This window comes from Nerophis ophidion, linkage group LG12 (genome assembly GCF_033978795.1).
Source record: "Nerophis ophidion isolate RoL-2023_Sa linkage group LG12, RoL_Noph_v1.0, whole genome shotgun sequence".
Lineage (NCBI taxonomy): Eukaryota > Metazoa > Chordata > Actinopteri > Syngnathiformes > Syngnathidae > Nerophis > Nerophis ophidion.
In genome coordinates, this window is record NC_084622.1 from 46,580,721 (window position 1) to 46,605,103 (window position 24,383).

Here is a 24,383-nt window from a genome sequence, read left to right on the forward strand (position 1 = left end):
TGACTACAACACACTAATACACCCCCATACCATCACACATGCTGACTACAACACACTAATACACCCCCATACCATCACACATGCTGACTACAACACACTAATACACCCCCATACCATCACACATGCTGACTACAACACACTAATACACCCCCATACCATCACACATGCTGACTACAACACACTAATACACCCCCATACCATCACACATGCTGACTACAACACACTAATACACCCCCATACCATCACACATGCTGACTACAACACACTAATACACCCCCATACCATCACACATACTGACTACAACACACTAATACACCCCCATACCATCACACATGCTGACTACAACACACTAATACACCCCCATACCATCACACATGCTGACTACAACACACTAATACACCCCCATACCATCACACATGCTGACTACAACACACTAATACACCCCCATACTATCACACATGCTGACTACAACACACTAATACACCCCCATACCATCACACATGCTGACTACAACACACTAATACACCCCCATACCATCACACATGCTGACTACAACACACTAATACACCCCCATACCATCACACATGCTGACTACAACACACTAATACACCCCCATACCATCACACATGCTGACTACAACACACTAATACACCCCCATACCATCACACATGCTGACTACAACACACTAATACACCCCCATACCATCACACATGCTGACTACAACACTTTGTGCCTAGAACAATATGAATGGTTCTTTTCCTCTTTGTTCTGGAGGACACCACATCCTCTGTTTCCAAGTATAATGTGAAATGTGGACTCGTCAGACCACAGAACACTTTTCCACTTTGCATCAGTCCATCTTAGATGAGCTCGGGCCCAGCCAAGCCGGCGGTGTTTCAGGATGTTGTTGATAACTGGGTTTGGCTTTGCATCATCATCATCATCATCATCATCATCATCATCATCAGCCGTCGTCAGTCCACTGCTGGACAAAAGCCTCAACATGTTTCTGCCAGAGTGGAGGATCTCTAGCTGCTCCCGGCCACTGCACTCTTCCCCAATATTTGTCTACTTCATCTCACTCTCTGTCTTCCTCAAGTTCTGCTGCCATCCATGGTCTCCATGATGTCATGAGGGAAGTCCATCTAGTATCTGCTCTCCTACTCATATGTCCAGCCCACTTCCACCTACTTCACCTGATAGTTCTCACAATGTCTTGGACTTGCGTTTGTTTTCTCACACATTCATTTCCTTTTCTGTCTTTATATGTGATTCTGAGCATATTTCTTTCCATGTTGTGTTGTGCTGCTGCTACTTTTTTTTCCATTTTATTTGACAATGCCCAGGTTTCAGCTGCACATGTCATGGTTGGTAACACACATTGATTACACACCTTTCTTTTTACACTTAACGGTATTTCTCCTGGGCTTCACGGTGGCAGAGGGGTTAGTGCGTCTGCCTCACAATACGAAGTTCCTGCAGTCCTGGGTTCAAATCCAGGCTCGGGATCTTCCTGTGTGGCGTTTGCATGTTCTCCCCGTGAATGCGTGGGTTCCCTCCGGGTACTCCGGCTTCCTCCCACCTCCAAAGACATGCACCTGGGGATAGGCCCCTCCCACCTCCAAAGACATGCACCTGGGGATAGGCCCCTCCCACCTCCAAAGACATGCACCTGGGGATAGGCCCCTCCCACCTCCAAAGACATGCACCTGGGGATAGGCCCCTCCCACCTCCAAAGACATGCACCTGGGGATAGGCCCCTCCCACCTCCAAAGACATGCACCTGGGGATGGGCCCCTCCCACCTCCAAAGACATGCACCTGGGGATAGGCCCCTCCCACCTCCAAAGACATGCACCTGGGGATAGGCCCCTCCCACCTCCAAAGACATGCACCTGGGGATAGGCCCCTCCCACCTCCAAAGACATGCACCTGGGGATAGGCCCCTCCCACCTCCAAAGACATGCACCTGGGGATAGGCCCCTCCCACCTCCAAAGACATGCACCTGGGGATGGGCCCCTCCCACCTCCAAAGACATGCACCTGGGGATAGGCCCCTCCCACCTCCAAAGACATGCACCTGGGGATAGGCCCCTCCCACCTCCAAAGACATGCACCTGGGGATAGGCCCCTCCCACCTCCCAAGACATGCACCTGGGGATGGGCCCCTCCCACCTCCAAAGACATGCACCTGGGGATAGGCCCCTCCCACCTCCAAAGACATGCACCTGGGGATAGGCCCCTCCCACCTCCAAAGACATGCACCTGGGGATAGGCCCCTCCCACCTCCAAAGACATGCACCTGGGGATAGGCCCCTCCCACCTCCAAAGACATGCACCTGGGGATAGGCCCCTCCCACCTCCAAAGACATGCACCTGGGGATAGGTTGATTGGCAACACTAAATGGTCCCTAGTGTGTGAATGTTGTCTATCTGTGTTGGCCCTGTGATGAGGTGGCGACTTGTCCAGGGTGTACCCCGCCTTTCGCCCGATTGTAGCTGAGATAGGCGCCAGCGCCCCCCGCGACCCCAAAAGGGAATAAGCGGTAGAAAATGGATGGATGGATGGATAGTATTTCTCCTCTCATGATGTTGCTGTTTTCCATATTGGCAGCAGCCCAATCTGATTCTCCTCCTTATCTCCTGTTCTTGACTCTTTTCTTTCAGGCTAAATGTCTGCCCCAAATAGATATATTCATTAACTTCATCAATTTCATTTCCATTAACAGTCACAGGTCATTGAGGTACCATGGAATTTGCCATAACTTTTGTTTTCTTCATATTCATTTTCAATCCACAACATTTGCAAGGTCTTTAAGCATATCTTCCACTTCCCTGAGTTGCTGTCCCAAGACAACAATGTCATCTGCAAACCTCACATGATTACATTTGTCTCCGTTGATATCAACTCCTTTATCCTCCCACTCCAGGGAGCGAAATATGCCTTCCAAACAAGCTGTAAACAGTTTAGGCGAAATTGTATCGCCTTTATGTGTATTTTCTCGCTTGGTTTCTTGGTTTGTGCATGGTAACTGTGGTAGTGCAGTTTGTGTAGATGTCCTTACAGATGTAGCGACCAACTGTAGTTACTGACAGTGGTTTTATGAGGTGTTGCTGAGCCCATGTGGTGATATCCTTTACACACTGATGTCGGTTTTTGATACAATACCGCCTGAGGGATAAAAAGTCTGTAATATCATTGCTTACGTGCAGGGATTTCTCCAGATTCTCTGAACTTTTTGATAATCTTACGGACCGTAGATGGTAAAATCCCTAAATTCCTTGCAATAGCTCGTTGAGAAATGTTGTTGTAAAACTGTTTGACAATTTGCTTACAAAGTGGTGACCCTCACCTCATCCTTGTTTGTGAAGTACTTAGCATTTCATGGAAGCTGCTTTTATAGCCAATCATGGCACCCACCTGTTCCCAATTAGCCTGCACACCTGTGGGATGTTCCAAATAAGTGTTTGATGAGCATTCCTCAACTTTATCAGTATCTATTGCCACCTTTCCCAACTTCTTTGTCACGTGTTGCTGGCATCAAATTCTAAAGTTAATGATTATTTGCACAAAAAAAATGTTTATGAGTTTGAACATGAAATATGTTGTCTTTGTAGCATATTCAACTGAATATGGCTTGAAAAGGATTTGCAAATCATTGTATTCTGTTTATATTTACATCTAACACAATTTCCCAACTCATATGGAAATGGGGTTTGTACATTGAAAATACACGCAACCCTGATTGAAAACGCCGGACATTTGAGAAACCCCGCCCGGACAGCCCCACAAAAGAGGCCAAGAGGACGTATGGTGAGTCTAACCAAAGTTGAAGCACAGTAGTCACATTCGGTCTATTGTCACTCTTTGGGCCTGACGTCAGGTTAAAGAGGTTTTAAATGTTATTCTTCATATATTTCTTTGTACATGTTGAACTTTATAAATAAAGGTGTTGAAAAAAAAGACGGGAGCACGTGACACAAGCAGGAAGTATGTTAGTCTGTCGCAGTTCTGACTTCTGATTGGTCCACAGCATGAGTGGGCGTGGCCAATGGGGCTCCTGTCTGTTGCAGGAAGTTCAAGTTGGTCTCCGGTGACGTCATCCGCTTGTGTCACCAGCACTCCATAAAGTCACTTTCTTCCTCTAACCCCGAACTACCTGCTTTTCCCGCAAAGGTAAGAGTAGCTAACATTATTTCATGTCACCTTGTTTAAAATAAAACCTCCATGTAAAGTTCACGCACGGTTATCTTAGCTAGCGATCGACGCCAAACTGTCATTTAGCCAGTATTAAAGAATACATGTAGACTGTTCTACTTTTGCTTGATTTATTAGTTTGACCTCAAATGACCAAAAAACACGAATAAACTCGCACGTAGTCAACATACAAAAACATTGCGTGGAAGACCAAAACGCAGCACGGTGGTACAGAGGTTAGTGCGTCTGAGTAGTCCTGGGTTCAATCCCGGGCTCGGGGTCTTTCTGTGTGGAGTTTGCATGTTCTCCCCGTGACTGCGTGGGTTCTTTCCCACCTCCAAAGACATGCACCTGGGGATAGGCTGATTGGCAACACTAATAGTAGTGAGAGTCCAGTCCATAGTGGATCTAACATAATAGTGTGAGAGTCCAGTCCATAGTGGATCTAACATAATAGTGTGAGAGTCCAGTCCATAGTGGATCTAACATAATAGTGTGAGAGTCCAGTCCATAGTGGATCTAACATAATAGTGTGAGAGTCCAGTCCATAGTGGATCTAACATAATAGTGTGAGAGTCCAGTCCATAGTGGATCTAACATAATAGTGAGAGTCCAGTCCATAGTGGATCTAACATAATAGTGTGAGAGTCCAGTCCATAGTGGATCTAACATAATAGTGTGAGAGTCCAGTCCATAGTGGATCTAACATAATAGTGTGAGAGTCCAGTCCATAGTGGATCTAACATAATAGTAAGAGTCCAGTCCATAGTGGAGCTAACATAATAGTGTGAGAGTCCAGTCCATAGTGGATCTAACATAATAGTGTGAGAGTCCAGTCCATAGTGGATCTAACATAATAGTGTGAGAGTCCAGTCCATAGTGGATCTAACATAATAGTAAGAGTCCAGTCCATAGTGGAGCTAACATAATAGTGTGGGAGTCCAGTCCATAGTGGATCTAACATAATAGTGTGAGAGTCCAGTCCATAGTGGATCTAACATAATAGTGAGAGTCTAGTCCATTGTGGATCTAACATAATAGTGAGAGTCCAGTCCATAGTGGATCTAACATAATAGTGTGAGAGTCCAGTCCATAGTGGATCTAACATAATAGTGTGAGAGTCCAGTCCATAGTGGATCTAACATAATAGTGAGAGTCCAGTCCATAGTGGATCTAACATAATAGTGTGAGAGTCCAGTCCATAGTGGATCTAACATAATAGTGAGAGTCCAGTCCATAGTGGATCTAACATAATAGTATGAGAGTCCAGTCCATAGTGGATCTAACATAATAGTGTGAGTCCAGTCCATAGTGGATCTAACATAATAGTGTGAGAGTCCAGTCCATAGTGGATCTAACATAATAGTGTGAGAGTCCAGTCCATAGTGGATCTAACATAATAGTGTGAGAGTCCAGTCCATAGTGGATCTAACATAATAGTGAGAGTCCAGTCCATAGTGGATCTAACATAATAGTGAGAGTCCAGTCCATAGTGGATCTAACATAATAGTGTGAGAGTCCAGTCCATAGTGGATCTAACATAATAGTGTGAGAGTCCAGTCCATAGTGGATCTAACATAATAGTATGAGAGTCCAGTCCATAGTGGATCTAACATAATAGTGTGAGAGTCCAGTCCATAGTGGATCTAACATAATAGTGTGAGTCCAGTCCATAGTGGATCTAACATAATAGTGTGAGAGTCCAGTCCATAGTGGATCTAACATAATAGTGTAAGAGTCCAGTCCATAGTGGATCTAACATAATAGTGTGAGAGTCCAGTCCATAGTGGATCTAACATAATAGTGAGAGTCCAGTCCATAGTGGATCTAACATAATAGTGTGAGAGTCCAGTCCATAGTGGATCTAACATAATAGTGAGAGTCCAGTCCATAGTGGATCTAACATAATAGTATGAGAGTCCAGTCCATAGTGGATCTAACATAATAGTGTGAGAGTCCAGTCCATAGTGGATCTAACATAATAGTGTGAGTCCAGTCCATAGTGGATCTAACATAATAGTGTGAGAGTCCAGTCCATAGTGGATCTAACATAATAGTGTGAGAGTCCAGTCCATAGTGGATCTAACATAATAGTGTGAGAGTCCAGTCCATAGTGGATCTAACATAATAGTGAGAGTCCAGTCCATAGTGGATCTAACATAATAGTGAGAGTCCAGTCCATAGTGGATCTAACATAATAGTGTGAGAGTCCAGTCCATAGTGGATCTAACATAATAGTGTGAGAGTCCAGTCCATAGTGGATCTAACATAATAGTGTGAGAGTCCAGTCCATAGTGGATCTAACATAATAGTATGAGAGTCCAGTCCATAGTGGATCTAACATAATAGTGTGAGAGTCCAGTCCATAGTGGATCTAACATAATAGTGTGAGTCCAGTCCATAGTGGATCTAACATAATAGTGTGAGAGTCCAGTCCATAGTGGATCTAACATAATAGTGTAAGAGTCCAGTCCATAGTGGATCTAACATAATAGTGTGAGAGTCCAGTCCATAGTGGATCTAACATAATAGTGAGAGTCCAGTCCATAGTGGATCTAACATAATAGTGTGAGAGTCCAGTCCATAGTGGATCTAACATAATAGTGTGAGAGTCCAGTCCATAGTGGATCTAACATAATAGTGTGAGAGTCCAGTCAATAGTGAATCTAACATAATAGTGAGAGTCCAGTCCATAGTGGATCTAACATAATAGTGTGAGAGTCCAGTCCATAGTGGATCTAACATAATAGTGAGAGTCCAGTCCATAGTGGATCTAACATAATAGTGTGAGAGTCCAGTCCATAGTGGATCTAACATAATAGTGTGAGAGTCCAGTCCATAGTGGATCTAACATAATAGTGTGAGAGTCCAGTCCATAGTGGATCTAACATAATAGTGTGAGAGTCCAGTCCATAGTGGATCTAACATAATAGTGAGAGTCCAGTCCATAGTGGATCTAACATAATAGTGAGAGTCCAGTCCATAGTGGATCTAACATAATAGTGTGAGTCCAGTCCATAGTGGATCTAACATAATAGTGTGAGAGTCCAGTCCATAGTGGATCTAACATAATAGTGAGAGTCCAGTCCATAGTGGATCTAACATAATAGTATGAGAGTCCAGTCCATAGTGGATCTAACATAATAGTGTGAGAGTCCAGTCCATAGTGGATCTAACATAATAGTGTGAGTCCAGTCCATAGTGGATCTAACATAATAGTGTGAGAGTTCAGTCCATAGTGGATCTAACATAATAGTGTGAGAGTCCAGTCCATAGTGGATCTAACATAATAGTGAGAGTCCAGTCCATAGTGGATCTAACATAATAGTGAGAGTCCAGTCCATAGTGGATCTAACATAATAGTGAGAGTCCAGTCCATAGTGGGGCCAGCAGGAGACCATCCCAAGTGGAGACAACCATTGCACAGGCGAGCGGTCCAACGCTGGTCCTGACTCTGGACAGCCAGCACTTCATCCTTGGTCACCGGACCCGAATTGATGAAGGTGGACCCCGACTTAAACAATTTGAAAAACTTATTGGGGTGTTAGCATTTAGTGGTCAATTGTAGGGAATATGTACTGTGCAATCTACTAATAATATGTACTGTACTGTGCAATCTACTAATAATATGTACTGTACTGTGCAGTCTACTAATAATATGTACTGTACTGTGCAATCTACTAATAATATGTACTGTACTGTGCTGTCTACTAATAATATGTACTGTACTGTGCAATCTACTAATAATATGTACTGTACTGTGCAATCTACTAATAATATGTACTGTACTGTGCTATCTACTAATAATATGTACTGTACTGTGCAGTCTACTAATAATATGTACTGTACTGTGCAATCTACTAATAATATGTACTGTACTGTGCAATCTACTAATAATATGTACTGTACTGTGCAGTCTACTAATAATATGTACTGTACTGTGCAATCTACTAATAATATGTACTGTACTGTGCAGTCTACTAATAATATGTACTGTACTGTGCAATCTACTAATAATATGTACTGTACTGTGCAATCTACTAATAATATGTACTGTACTGTGCAATCTACTAATAATATGTACTGTACTGTGCAATCTACTAATAATATGTACTGTACTGTGCAGTCTACTAATAATATGTACTGTACTGTGCAGTCTACTAATAATATGTACTGTACTGTGCAATCTACTAATAATATGTACTGTACTGTACAATCTACTAATAATATGTACTGTACTGTGCAATCTACTAATAATATGTACTGTACTGTACAATCTACTAATAATATGTACTGTACTGTGCAATCTACTAATAATATGTACTGTACTGTGCAATCTACTAATAATATGTACTGTACTGTGCAATCTACTAATAAAAGTTTCAATCAAAAACCAGTTAAACATATCAAATGAAGCTTTGGTGTGTTTGTAGAAAGTAGTCGAATAGATCTTGCTTGGGTTGTGGCTGCTTGCTGGTCTTCCTTGCATGCAGCTTGTTTGCTGAATGAGTCTGACTGACCGCCTTCCTTTTCAGGGGCTTCCTATCAGTAATTTGGCGGCCATTTTACCTTGGCATTCTGGGAATTGTAGTTTTCAATGATTTTGACCATGTAGGGCAGGGGTCGAGAAGCTTTTTGGCTGAGAGAGCCATTTAAGTCAAATATTTGAAAATGCATTTCCGTGACAGCCATATAATATTTTTTAACACTGAATACAACTAAATGTCTGCATTCTCAAGTCAGACCAACATTTATAGAGTACAATATGTCACAAACTCGCATGGCAGCAGTAGTAACGAGCCCAAGGTGCAGGAACCAGGACAGTGAAGCGCAGGTAAGATGATTTTAATATCACCAATGGAGGAGAATGCAAGTACACTTGGAGCCCTGAGGAAGGTGCAAGACCAGCATAAGTACATAAATAAGACCAGCATAAGTACATAAATAAGACCAGCATAAGTACATAAATAAGACCAGCATAAGTACATAAATAAGACCAGCATAAGTACATAAATAAGACCAGCATAAGTACATAAATAAGACCAGCATAAGTACATAAATAAGACCAGCATAAGTACATAAATAAGACCAGCATAAGTATATAAATAAGACCAGCATAAGTACATAAATAAGACCAGCATAAGTACATAAATAAGACCAGCATAAGTACATAAATAAGACCAGCTTAAATACATAAATAAGACCAGCATAAGTACATAAATAAGACCAGCATAAGTACATAAATAAGACCAGCATAAGTACATAAATAAGACCAGCATAAGTACATAAATAACACCAGCATAAGTACATAAATAAGACCAGCATAAGTACATAAATAAGACCAGCATAAGTACATAAATAACACCAGCATAAGTACATAAATAAGACCAGCATAAGTACATAAATAAGACCAGCATAAGTACATAAATAACACCAGCATACGTACATAAATAAGACCAGCATAAGTACATAAATAAGACCAGCATCCATCCATCCATCCATTTTCTACCGCTTATTCCCATTCGGGGTCGCGGGGGGCGCTGGCGCCTATCTCAGCTACAATCGGGCGGAAAGCGGGGTACACCCTGGACAAGTCGCCACCTCATCACAGGGCCAACACAGATAGACAGACAACATTCACACTCACATTCACACATTAGGGCCAATTTAATGTTGCCAATCAACCTAAGACCAGCATAAGTACATAAATAAAACCAGCATAAGTACATAAATAAGACCAGCATAAATACATAAATAAGACCAGCATAAGTACATAAATAAGACCAGCATAAGTACATAAATAAGACCAGCATAAGTACATAAATAAGACCAGCATAAGTACATAAATAAGACCAGCATAAGTACATAAATAAGACCAGCATAAGTACATAAATAAGACCAGCATAAGTACATAAATAAGACCAGCATAAGTACATGAATAAGACCAGCATAAGTACATAAATAAGACCAGCATAAATACATAAATAAGACCAGCATAAGTACATAAATAAGACCAGCATAAGTACATAAATAAAACCAGCATAAGTACATAAATAAGACCAGCATAAGTACATAAATAAGACCAGCATAAGTACATAAATAAGACCAGCATAAGTACATAAATAAGACCAGCATAAGTACATAAATAAGACCAGCATAAGTACATAAATAAGACCAGCATAAGTACATAAATAAGACCAGCATAAGTACATAAATAAGACCAGCATAAGTACATAAATAGAAAGATGTTGATTGGCTGCCGGCTGCCAATCAACAGCAGGTGAGGGGAAACAAACACAGCGCTCAGCGGGACAAGCAGGAAATGGAAAGAAAATAAGAGCATTGATGGGAAGTAAATACTAAACAAAGAAGCACAAACAGAATTAAAGTGACAGATCTTCACATAATAAGCCTCTTATTCTTTTTAATAACATTTTTATTGGGAAACTCACCGATGCTAAATAAAGTGCTTCTTCCCATCAATGCCACTTCTTCAACAGGTGCGGTAGAAAACAGATGGATGGATTCAAATGTATGGGAATGTTTTATATTTTAAACGTTATTTTTAACACGGTGATTACTTATGTTAAGCAATGTCAGCTCAGATCTATGTGAGCGCCAGACGCAGTCATCACAAGGTCCACATCTGGCTCCACAGCCATAGGTTCCCTCCCCCTGGTGTAGGCCATGGACTACTGACTCTTGTCACTTTTTAACTGATGTAGGCCATGGACTACTGACTCTTGTCACTTTTTAACTGATGTAGGCCATGGACTACTGACTCTTGTCACTTTTTAACTGATGTAGGCCATGGACTACTGACTCTTGTCACTTTTTAACTGATGTAGGCCATGGACTCCTGACTCTTGTCACTTTTTAACTGATGTAGGCCATGGACTACTGACTCTTGTCACTTTTTAACTGATGTAGGCCATGGACTCCTGACTCTTGTCACTTTTTAACTGATGTAGACCATGGACTACTGACTCTTGTCACTTTTTAACTGATGTAGGCCATGGACTACTGACTCTTGTCACTTTTTAACTGATGTAGGCCATGGACTACTGACTCTTGTCACTTTTTAACTGATGTAGGCCATGGACTACTGACTCTTGTCACTTTTTAACTGATGTAGGCCATGGACTCCTGACTCTTGTCACTTTTTAACTGATGTAGACCATGGACTACTGACTCTTGTCACTTTTTAACTGATGTAGGCCATGGACTACTGACTCTTGTCACTTTTTAACTCCACAATGTCCTTGTTTCTTCCTCAGAAAGACAGTATGGCCGCCCTGTGTCGCTCGGCGGGCTTTGGCGGCGTTGGTGTGCACACAATCAGTGGTGTGCACACAATCAGAGGTGTGCACACAATCAGTGGTGTGCACACAATCAGTGGTGTGCACACAATCAGTGGTGTGCTCACAAGCTGTGGTGTGCACACAATCAGTGGTGTACTCACAAGCTGTGGTGTGCACACAAGCTGTGGTGTGCACACCAGCTGTGGTGTGCACACGAGCAGTGGTGCTCCTGCCAAGCAACATTACAAAATGCTGGTGCTGGGAGGAGGAAGTGGAGGAATAGCCATGGGGGCGCGCATGAAAAGGATGCTGGGTGCTGATAACGTGGCGCTTGTGGAGCCCAGTGAGGTAAGTCACCGCTCGGACGTTTGATTATATTCCACAATGTTGCCCACCAAATACAATTGCTTCGATGTCGGTAAGCACAACCGGAATTAATACCTACAAGACAATGAAGTCTATTCCATTCTAGATTTGGTGGTCTATTCTATTTTATTCTACATTTGGTGCACCGGGCGCTATAAGGTGCACTGTCCACTTTTGAGAAAATAAAATAATTTGGAGTGCGCCTTATAGTCCGAAAAATACAGTATATTGGTATCAGCCTTTTTTTTTTTTTCCCAACAAAACTAAATCACCAGATACAATATATACAGGTGTTAGTTAAGGTGGTGTAACTCCGCCTGTCGCCATCATGTCCCCACCTGGTCGCTGCCACCACAGCCTGGGGGGGGCAATAGACTACAGACTGTGGTGAAGTAGGCCAACTTTGTTGCGTGAAGAAGCCTACAACTTTTGGTTGTGTTTTCTGCTCTATATGCTGAATGGCGATATGCAATATATATTTTGATATTTTTTCCTTAAAGTAAAAACCAAACGGTCCTAGTTACCTGAGATACAAAGTATGTCATGATTCTGCCACATGCTGACATATGCTCAACTCATCATGCTTCATTTATTACAGCATTTGGGAAGACTGTAGTTGATTTTGAGTATGTAAATATTATAGTTTTTATCAACATGTGATAGCAGGGACCCTGCCATTCAAAACTAGGCTGCTACATTACTAATGATTCATGTAACTATAGCTGAAAAAAATAGTACAATAGCAATAGGAGAGACTACTCATCCCTGAACACCATGGAGTTCATGAAGGCTTAATGATGCACTTACATTATTATATACACTATCAGAGACAGAAACTCTTCATTTAAAGTGTCCTTTTTTGCTGCTTCAACACAGAAAAAGGTAAAGTAAAATAACAGACATACAGAGCTTTGCTGTCCGTAACACACACACATGCACACACACTGCACAATGAGCCAACGTTATGCTAAAAGCTAATTAGCCTTCACCTCAAGGACTGCGAGCTAGCTGAGCTGCTGTTTATGTTTCTAGAAGGTCAACAGGCTCATAGTGATGTTACTAGTAGTGACTGGGAGGTGTTTATTATCATTTGGGGAGAGTCTGCTGCCTGATGCTTACCTGCTAAACACCTATCTGCTCATCACGGCCCTGGAGCATAGACTCCATGTGCGGTGAATACGCACTGCTGATTGGCTGTTACTGCTCTGCGTGTAACCAATCAGATGGTTGTGTGGGTGGGACAATGCTGGGTGCTGCAGAGACGTACTGACAGAGACAGAGGCAGAAGGAAGCGGAGCAGCTTGTTAAGACTTTAGGTTAGGCGGGCGAGTCTTTGTTGTTAAGGCGGCCGCCTTAGCAACAAAGCGCTGCAGGAAACCTTGCACATGATACCAGTATTACGTTTAAAAAAACAATAGTTAGTGAAGCAGATAGTAAAACCCACTGCTCGGCCAGGCATTAGACCTTTTCTTTTGCCCTGCATGAGAAAAGGGCTGTAGCCCCTATTTTTGTTTTTAACTTATCAAAAAAAACAAACTCTTATTGTAATTTTTTCTTAAATACGTTGGGATGTATAACAGGGCTTTTTTTGAGTTCTTGTACGAATTCTCCGTTCAGTTCCACTTCCATAGAGAACCCGTGCAGTCACAGAGAGAACATGCAGGTGCCACACAGAAAGACTTCCACCCATTCAAAAAATCCCATATTTTTACCAATTTTCAAATGTAAATGTTGATGCTCCTCTGACATGTTATAGAGCTGTTTGTCAAATGCAGTATTAGACACAAGTTATAGAGCTGTTTGTCAAATGCAGTATTAGACACAAGTTATAGAGGTGTTTGTCAAATGCAGTATTAGACACAAGTTATAGAGGTGTTTGTCAAATGCAGTATTAGACACAAGTTATAGAGCTGTTTGTCAAATGCAGTATTAGACACAAGTTATAGAGCTGTTTGTCAAATGCAGTATTAGACACAAGTTATAGAGGTGTTTGTCAAATGCAGTATTAGACACAAGTTATAGAGCTGTTTGTCAAATGCAGTATTAGACACAAGTTATAGAGCTGTTTGTCAAATGCAGTATTAGACACAAGTTATAGAGGTGTTTGTCAAATGCAGTATTAGACACAAGTTATAGAGCTGTTTGTCAAATGCAGTATTAGACACAAGTTATAGAGGTGTTTGTCAAATGCAGTATTAGACACATGTTATAGAGCTGTTTGTCAAATGCAGTATTAGACTCAAGTTATAGAGCTGTTTGTCAAATGCAGTATTAGACACAAGTTATAGAGCTGTTTGTCAAATGCAGTATTAGACACAAGTTATAGAGGTGTTTGTCAAATGCAGTATTAGACACAAGTTATAGAGCTGTTTGTCAAATGCAGTATTAGACACAAGTTATAGAGCTGTTTGTCAAATGCAGTATTAGACACAAGTTATAGAGGTGTTTGTCAAATGCAGTATTAGACACAAGTTATAGAGCTGTTTGTCAAATGCAGTATTAGACACAAGTTATAGAGGTGTTTGTCAAATGCAGTATTAGACACAAGTTATAGAGCTGTTTGTCAAATGCAGTATTAGACACAAGTTATAGAGCTGTTTGTCAAATGCAGTATTAGACACAAGTTATAGAGCTGTTTGTCAAATGCAGTATTAGACACAAGTTATAGAGCTGTTTGTCAAATGCAGTATTAGACACAAGTTATAGAGCTGTTTGTCAAATGCAGTATTAGACACAAGTTATAGAGCTGTTTGTCAAATGCAGTATTAGACACAAGTTATAGAGGTGTTTGTCAAATGCAGTATTAGACACAAGTTATAGAGCTGTTTGTCAAATGCAGTATTAGACACAAGTTATAGAGCTGTTTGTCAAATGCAGTATTAGACACAAGTTATAGAGGTGTTTGTCAAATGCAGTATTAGACACAAGTTATAGAGGTGTTTGTCAAATGCAGTATTAGACACAAGTTATAGAGGTGTTTGTCAAATGCAGTATTAGACACAAGTTATAGAGCTGTTTGTCAAATGCAGTATTAGACACAAGTTATAGAGCTGTTTGTCAAATGCAGTATTAGACACAAGTTATAGAGGTGTTTGTCAAATGCAGTATTAGACACAAGTTATAGAGGTGTTTGTCAAATGCAGTATTAGACACAAGTTATAGAGCTGTTTGTCAAATGCAGTATTAGACACAAGTTATAGAGGTGTTTGTCAAATGCAGTATTAGACACAAGTTATAGAGGTGTTTGTCAAATGCAGTATTAGACACAAGTTATAGAGGTGTTTGTCAAATGCAGTATTAGACACAATATTAGCAATCAACAAAACCATATGTCGCTACTGCTACAACGTTTCCTTCAAAATTGTCTGAACATTTTTTTTATACGAGTCACGTTTAGGGAACCTTTACTGCAAATAAATATTGGCTCCAAATATCGGCCTCCTTGACGACTAACATTCTGTATCAGCCGGTCTGTAATATAAGACATTGTTGGATGTTTTTAGAGGGCTTTATAGCTGTTATTTTCTCTGGCTCTCAACAAAGGCACAATCTTGCCTCCCGTTCCCTTGTCTCTCCTGCGTTTGCTCCTTTAACTGGTCACATGTCAACGTTTTTGCGCTGCCCTCGAAAATGAAAAGCATATAATTGGTGGATTGTTCCCCTTTAAGAGCTGCGGGTTGCTGACCGCCGGTCTAGTGCATGACTTGGATCCCAAGTCCAAAAATGACACTATTTGATATTGTTTGTGAAAGTCTGTGCCGTCATACTGTTTTTTCTTTTCAGATGCACTACTATCAGCCTCTTTGGACTCTAGCAGGTGCTGGTGCTAAAAGCCTTGCTTCATCCGGAAGGCCCACAGCAAGTGTTATGCCCCCTGGTGTGAAGTGGGTGAAGTCTAAGGTTGAGGAAATAAACCCGGACACAAACACTGTCCGCACTGATGACGGGACCCAAGTATGTTTGCTTTCTGCTGCCTGACCACATGTGTGTGTTTTGTAGCCACAAAGATGGATAACAATGTGCTAATATTGAATGATCTCCTCACAGATCTCCTATGAGTATCTGATTGTGGCACTTGGCTTGCAGCTCCATTTTGAAAAGGTGAGGAAGTGCTCTGCTTGCAAAACTTCTACTCTGTTATGTAAACAAAAGGGTGATAAATCAATATTATCGATTACCTCAAGTTTAGGTTTAGACTTACACTTAGACAAACTTTAATGATCCACAAGGGAATTTGTTCCACACAGTAGCTGAGTTACAATGATGGGAAGTGTAAGGATGGAAAGGACAATGCAAAGCAGGTATAAATAGACTAAATATAGCCATATAAATGATAACATATATACATAATATTTACATACCTACAGTATATCATATATACTGATATATACTATACGGCCTGGGCTACTGGGTGTGAAGTTGGAGAAGATGCAGGTGGAGGCCCCCTTGATGTCCTGGGTTGTAGATGACCTGACTGACAGACTGCAGGACTGTGTGTCTGACAGGCTGCTCAGCAACACCGGGGCCCCGCAGGGTACAGTCCTCTCCCCCTTCCTCTTCACCATTTACACTATCAGTCAGAGTCCTGCCACCTTCAGAAGTTCCCTGATGACTCTGCGATAGTGGGGTGTATTGAGGATGCTGATGATGAGGAATACAGGGCACTGGTGGAGGACTTTGTCACATGGTGTGGAAAGAACCACATCCAGCTCAATGTGACCAAGACCAAGGACCTGGTTGTGGACCTGGGAAGGAGGAGGAGTACTTCAGCGACCCCTGTTTCCATCAGGGGGGGTCAATGTGGACATGGTTGAAGATTATAAATACCTGGGAGTACACCTGGACAACAAGCTGAATGGTTCAAAACACACTTAGGTCCTCTACAAGAAGGTTAGGGTTAGTAACTAAGGGACAGAAAGCAATGGATGCCGAGCGGGTCTAACATGATACTATGAAAGTTCAATCCATAGCGGATCTGTGGGTTCTTCCGAGGATGTCGTAGTCGTAATGGTTTGTACAGTCCTTTTGAGACATTTGTGATTTAGGGCTATATAAATAAACATTGATTGATTGATTGATCCAACACAACCGTGAGAGTCCAGTCCAAAGCGGATCCAACACAGCAGCGAGAGTCCCGTCCACAGTGGAGCCAACAGGAAACCATCCCAAGCGGAGGCGGATCAGCAGCGCAGAGATGTCCCAGCCGATACACAGGCGAGTGGTCCATCCTGGGTCCCGACTCTGGACGAGTGGTCCATCCTGGGTCCCGACTCTGGACGAGTGGTCCATCCTGGGTCCCGACTCTGGACGAGTGGTCCATCCTGGGCCCCGACTCTGGACGAGTGGTCCATCCTGGGTCCCGACTCTGGACGAGTGGTCCATCCTGGGTCCCGACTCTGGACAGCCAGTACTTCATCCTTGGCCACCGGACCGGACCAGACCGGACCCCCTCCACCAGGGAGAGTGGGACAGGAGGAGAAAAAGAAAAGAAACGGCAGATCAACTGGTCTAAAAGGGGGGTGTATTTAAAGGCTAGAGTATACAAATGAGTTTTAAGGTGAGACTTAAATGCTTCTACTGAGGTGGCATCACGAACTGTTACCGGGAGGGCATTCCAGAGTACTGGAGCCCCAATAGAAAACGCTCTATAGCCCGCAGACTTTTTTTGGGCTCTGGGAATCACTAATAAGCCGGAGTCTTTTGAAGGCAGATTTCTTGCCGGGACATATGGTACAATACAATCGGCAAGATAAGATGGAGCTAGACCGTGTAGTATTTTATACGTAAGTAGTAAAACCTTAAAGTCACATCTTAAGTGCACAGGAAGCCAGTGCAGGTGAGCCAGTATAGGTATATATGTATGTATATATGTATATAAAGGTATATACAGTACAGGTATATATGTATGTACATATGTATATAAAGGTATATACAGTATAGGTATAAATGTATGTATATATGTATATAAAGGTATATACAGTATAGGTATATATATATATATATCCATCCATCCATCCATCCATTTTCTACCGCTTATTCCCTTTTGGGGTCGCGGGGGGCGCTGGCGCCTATCTCAGCTACAATCGGGCGGAAGGCGGGGTACACCTTGGACAAGTCGCCACCTCATTGCAGGGCCAACACAGATAGACAGACAACATTCACACTCACATTCACACACTAGGGACCATTTAGTGTTGCCAATCAACCTATCCCCAGGTGCATGTCTTTGGAAGTGGGAGGAAGCGGAGTACCCGGAGGGAACCCACGCATTCACGGGGAGAACATGCAAACTCCACACAGAAAGATCCCGAGCCTGGATTTTTGAACCCAGGACTGCAGGAACTTCGTACTGTGAGGCAGACGCACTAACCCTTCTGCCACCGTGAAGCCCCATATATATATGTATATATATATATATATATATATATATATATATATATATATATATATATATATATATAGTTATAAATGTATATGCAGTACAGGCCTAATATGATCAAACTTTATTGTTCTTGTCAAAAGTCTAGCAGCCGCATTTTGTACCGACTGTAATCTTTTAATGCTAGACATGGGGAGACCCCAAAATTATACGTTGCAGTAATCGAGACGAGACTTTACATCTTAAAGGTTTAAAACAATTATTTGGGAATGTCCGGCGGGCCAGATTGAAATGCTTAACGGGCCGCATGTAGCCCTCGGGCCATAATTTGCCCAGGTCTGGTCTAGATCATACATACAATATATATACTGGAGAAATCAAATACAGATATCATCTATTGCTGTATGGCGAGTGATTATACAGCTGGATGGAGTGCGGAATGAAGGACTTGTTGAATGGAACGCTGTGGGAAGGAAGCTGAAGGAGCCTGTTGGAGTATGAACTCTGCTGTCCCTCAATTGTGTGCTGGAGTGGGTGGGCAGGATAGTCCATGATGGCCAGCAGTCTGTCCAGTGTCCTCCTGTCCCTCACCGACAAATGTCCCTCAATTGTGTGCTGGAGTGGGTGGGCAGGATACTCCATGATGGCCAGCAGTCTGTCCAGTGTCCTCCTGTCCCTCACCGACAAATGTCCCTCAATTGTGTGCTGGAGTGGGTGGGCAGGATAGTCCATGATGGCCAGCAGTCTGTCCAGTGTCCTCCTGTCCCTCACCGACAAATGTCCCTCAATTGTCTGCTGGAGTGGGTGGGCAGGATAGTCCATGATGGCCAGCAGTCTGTCCAGTGTCCTCCTGACCCTCACCGACAAATGTCCCTCAATTGTCTGCTGGAGTGGGTGGGCAGGATAGTCCATGATGGCCAGCAGTCTGTCCAGTGTCCTCCTGTCCCTCACCGACACAAAGGCCTCCAACTGCGTGCCAATAGTTTGGCTGACTTTCCAGATCAGTTTGTCAGTCCTGTTTGAGTCCCTTTAGCTGGTGCTGCTGCCCCAACAAAGCCCTGCAGAGTACAGGGCACTGGCCACAACAGACTGATAAAAGATCTCCAACAGCTGGCTGCACACATTGAAGGACCTAAGCTTCCTTAGGAAAAAGAGTCTGCAGATTTGTAGATGATTAAAAAAAAAGGTCTCCCAGGAGCTTCTTTGACCATAACACAAGATGGTTACTGCTAAAGTGAACAAGGTTCCAGGTTTCTCATCAGTGATTTGGATTTGTGGCAACAGATGTAGAACAAGTGACTGCACTTTGCAAGTTTTATTTCAAGCCCGTTGCAGCAAAAGGCAGTAGCACAAGAAAGTTATTCCAGCATGTGAAACAGAGCCATCCAGCCACAAATGCAACTTTCAACTTTAAAGCCCTTCTTTCAAGTGTCCACCATGGTGCCCGAGCGTTCAGCCGCTCTGCCCCTCATCTTGGGAACTCTCTGCCACCAGACCTTCGGAACTTAGACTCAATATCTCTCTTCAAATCAAGACTCAAAACACACCTGTTCCTGGCTGCTCATTCACTGTAGATCTTATCGATCTTTATTGCTGTTTTTATCCAATTAGTTTTATTGTTTTAATTTTGTACGGTGTCCTTGAGTGCCCAGAAGTGCGCCTTCTAAGTAAAATGTATTATTATTATTATTATTTCCAAGGCGAACAAGAACACAAACAACACACTCCTGCTAAAAAGCAGCTTACTGTGGTGAATCGTTAACTGAAGGTACGTCATTTTTGATAAGAAAGTTCATAAACGAGAGCTATCACTAAAGATGTGGTGTCCAGATCTACCGTGGAAAAGCCCGGGTTGGTTCACTTACTGGAACTTTAGACCCCAGGTGTTGCTGTTTGTCCGTGTAACAAAGTTGAAAAAAATCTTAAATGTCATTTCTTGTGAAAAGAATCCGAGATTGTATTTTACCACCCAGGCCTACAGTTACCTTTTTAAGTGACTAAATGTTTTTCTGTCTCCAAATTTAAAGATTAAAGGGCTTCCTGAAGGTTTTGAGCATCCACATATTGGCTCCAACTATTCTGTTGAAACGGTGGAGAAAACCTGGGCAGCCCTGCAGAACTTTAAAGAGGGCAACGCTGTGTTTTCATTCCCAAACACTCCAATTAAATGTGCCGGAGCTCCACAGAAGATCATGTACCTCTCGGATGCTTTCCTTAGAAAGGTGAGTCACTTTTCTCTTTGGACGTTCGGTGACGTTCTCCCTGAGAACTTTGGTTTGCATGCGGGTCAGGTTAATCCATCCATCCATCCATCTTATTCCGTTTATCTGAGGTCTGGTCACGGGGGCAGCAGCCTAAGCAGGGAAGCCCAGACTTCCCTCTCCCCAGCCACTTCGTCTAGCTCTTCCCGGGGGATCCCGAGGCGTTCCCAGGCCAGCCGGGAGACACAGTCTTCCCAACGTGTCCTGGGTCTACCCTGTGGCCTCCTACCGTTTGGAGGTGCCCTAAACACCTCCCTAGTGAGGCGTTCGGGTGGCATCCTGACCAGATGCCTGAACCACCTCATCTGGCTCCTCTCCATGTGGAGGAGCAGCGGCTTTACTTTGAGTTCCTCCCAGATGGCAGAGCTTCTCACCCTATCTCTAAGGGAGAGACCCGCCACACTGCGAAGGAAACTCATTTGGGCCGCTTGTACCCGTGATCTTGTCCTTTCAGTCATGACCTTTGGGTCATGACCATAGGTGAGGATGGGAATGTAGATCGACCGGTAAATTGAGAGCTTTGCCTTCCGGTTCAGCTCCTTCTTCACCACAACGGATCGATACAGTGTCCGCATTACTGAAGACGCCGCACCGATCCGCCTGTCGAGCTCACCATCCACTCTTCCCTCACTCGTGAACAAGACTCCCAGGTACTTGAACTCCTCCACTTGGGGCAGGGTCTCCTCCCCAACCCGGAGATGGCACTCCACCTTTTTCAAGGCGAGAACCATGGACTCGGACTTGGAGGTGCTGATTCTCATTCCAGTCGCTTCACACTATGTTGCGAACCGATCCAGTGAGAGCTGAAGATCCCGGCCAGATGAAGCCATCAGGACCACATCATCTGCAAAAAGCAGAGACCTAATCCTGCGGTCACCAAACCAGAACCCCTCAATGCCTTGACTGCGCCTAGAAATTCTGTCCATAAAAGTTCTGAACAGAATGGGTGACAAAGGACAGCCTTGGCGGAGTCCAACCCTCACTGGAAACGTGTCCGACTTACTGCCAGCAATGTGGACCAAGCTCTGACACTGATCATACAGGGAGTGGACCGCCACAATAAGACAGTCCCATACCCCATACTCTCTGAGCACTCCCCACAGGACTTCCCGAGGGACACGGTCCAATGCCTTCTCCAAGTCCACAAAGCACATGTAGACTGGTTGGGCAAACTCCCATGCACCCTCAAGAACCCTGCCCAGAGTATAGAGCTGGTCCACAGTTCCACCACCAGGACAAAAACCACACTGTTCCTCCTGTATCCGAGGTTGGACTATCCGAGGTAGCCTCCTCTCCAGTACACCTGAATAAACCTTACCGGGGAGGCTGAGGAGTGTGATCCCACCATAGTTGGAACACACCCTCTGGTCCCCCTTCTTAAAGAGAGGAACTACCACCCCGGTTAGGTTAATTCAGTGTTTTTTTTATTATTTTCTGTTGTGACCCTGCAAGGGGACAGATTATTTTCACGACCCCTTATTTTCACTTTATTGTCCAAATGAAGTTGTTTATGAACTTCATTTATAACATCTCAACCATTCTGCTTAGTCTCTCAGTACATTTCCATGCAGTCATTTGCTCAGAGTTCTCAAAATAATGTGGCTTAAAGTAAGATTTATACACAACACATGGAAACACCTGCATCTAAAAATATGTTTTTTTTTCATTTGGAATAACACGTATATAATATGCTATTGGAAGCCAGTTATTGGCCAGTAGTGAGCTTTCTGTGTGCCAAAATGTGTTGGGGACCAACTGCCAAAAAACTCCAGTGACTTCCCGACATACACTATATTGCCAAAAGTATTTGGCCACCTGCTTTGACTCACATATGAACTTGAAGTGCCATCCCATTCCTAACCCATAGGGTTGAATATGATGTGGGTCCACCTTTTGCAGCTATTACAGCTTCAATTCCTCTGGGAAGGCTGTCCACAAGGTTGCGGAGTGTTGTTATAGGGATTGTCCACCAGTCTTCCAAAAGCGCATTGGTGAGGTCACACATGTTGATCGAGAAGATCTGGCTCTCAGTCTCCGTTCTAATTCACCCCAAAGGTGTTCTATGGGGTTCAGGTCAGGACTCTGTGCAGGCCAGTCAAGTTCATCCACACCAGACTCTGCAATACCCCAAAATGATCAACAGGAATTTCTGGGAATTAAAATTCTACATCCTTCAATTGGAATTGGAATTGAGATTTTGTTTACAACCTTAATTCAAGTTAATGCAACATGTCTCCCTAAATCAGCTGGTAAAGGCTCCAGACGAATGAATGATGAAACGTATCAGTGTCTAAATGTTTATTTTTCTGGTATGTGTTTGATGTGAAGACAGGAAAGAGGGCGGGGGCCAATATCATTTACAACACATCCCTGCCAGTGCTGTTTGGAGTCAAGAAATATGCTGATGCTCTCTGGGACATCGTCAAGGAACGCGACATAAAAGTGAACCTGAGGCAGAACCTGATTGAAGTCAGGGCAGACAAGCAAGAAGCCGTGTTTGAAAATCTTGACAAAGCGGGCGAGACTACTGTGTTTCAGGTAACTCTCATGTGAGCTTGTGTGTGCTTTTCATATCTGATCAGTACTCTTGCAACGCTGCCTGTGCCTAAAACATGTCTCAACCCTTTTTTAAAGAGGACCTGTGATCATGCTAATCTACATTTAACACACTTGTTCTAAAAAGCAGTGTAGCAGTTAATCCAACTTTGGACTGGCCCACATTGGGAAAGAAAACAATCCGGCCTAAAGATTGTGGCCCAAACAACAATTTATTTAGTAGACAAGAAAGCAGACAGCAGCCACAGTCTTGGCACGGGAGAGCAGATTGACAGAAAAGCACTCCAGATACACTGGAATGCTTCCCCCAGCAGCGAGACGCCACTTTCAGCAGCCCAGTGATAAGACAATACAGCCAAATCACATGATAGATCACTTCAAGACCCGCAAAGGTCCTCACAAAAGACCTTTCATAATATTTACTTTATTGAACCCTTAATAATTCTTCATTTTAGAAAAAATGGTCTCATTCCTGTGAACCCTTATTGTCAGTAAAGGTTTGGTACAACGACAGTGAATGATAGCAAGAAAATATTACAAATCTTTTTCCATCCATCCATCTTCTTCTGCTTATCCGAGGTCGGGTCACGGGGGCAGCAGCCAAAGTAGGGAAGCCCAGACTTTCCTCTCCTCAGCCACTTCTTCCTGTCCTTACCAAGGGATCTTGAAACGTTCCCAGGCCAGCTGGGAGACATAGTCTTCCCAACGTGTCCTGGGTCTTCCCCGTGGCCTCCTACCGGTCGGACGTGCCCTAAACACTTCCCTAGGGAGGCGTTGGGGTGGCATCCTGACCAGATGCCTGAACCACCTCATCTGGCTCCTCTCCATGTGGAGGAGCAGCAGCTTTACTTTGAGCTCCTCCTGGATGACAGAACTTCTCACCCTATCTCTAAGGGAGAGACCGCTTGTACCCGTGATCTTGTCCTTTCGGTCATGACCCAAAGCTCATGACCATAGGTGAGGACGGGAACGTAGATCGACGGTAAATTGAGAGCTTTGCCTTCCGGCTCAGCTCCTTCTTCACCACAACAGATCGGTACAACGTCCGCATTACTGAAGACGCCGCACCGAACCGCCTGTCAACCTCACCCTCCACTCTTCCCTCACAGGTGAACAAGACTCCCAGGTACTTGAACTCCTCCACTTGGGGCAAGATCTCATTCCCAACCTGGAGATGGCACTCCACCCTTTTCCAAGCAAATCTTTTTTTGTTTCCTAATCCTTTTTTTATTTGATTGCATAGGTGGGCACCAAGTTCTCGCTCCTGGTGAGGAGGCTTTTAACTCAAAGTTCTGCTCTCAACTCAGAGCCCAGAAAGCCAAG

At 43.4% G+C, this 24,383-nt stretch overlaps 1 protein-coding gene across 1 annotated transcript in view; it reads left to right on the plus strand.

Moving 5' to 3' along the window:
• The first annotated feature begins 4,055 nt into the window (after positions 1 to 4,055).
• Positions 4,056 to 24,383, plus strand: part of LOC133563504 (sulfide:quinone oxidoreductase, mitochondrial-like) — a 36,000-nt gene continuing 15,672 nt past the window's right edge. Inside the window, exons 1-6 of the mRNA XM_061917665.1 lie at positions 4,056 to 4,176; positions 11,475 to 11,846; positions 15,648 to 15,818; positions 15,912 to 15,965; positions 20,271 to 20,465; positions 22,833 to 23,042. Of these exons, the coding sequence (XP_061773649.1) occupies positions 11,484 to 11,846; positions 15,648 to 15,818; positions 15,912 to 15,965; positions 20,271 to 20,465; positions 22,833 to 23,042 (993 nt within the window). The 5' untranslated portion in view covers positions 4,056 to 4,176; positions 11,475 to 11,483. The remainder of the gene's footprint in view (positions 4,177 to 11,474; positions 11,847 to 15,647; positions 15,819 to 15,911; positions 15,966 to 20,270; positions 20,466 to 22,832; positions 23,043 to 24,383) is intronic.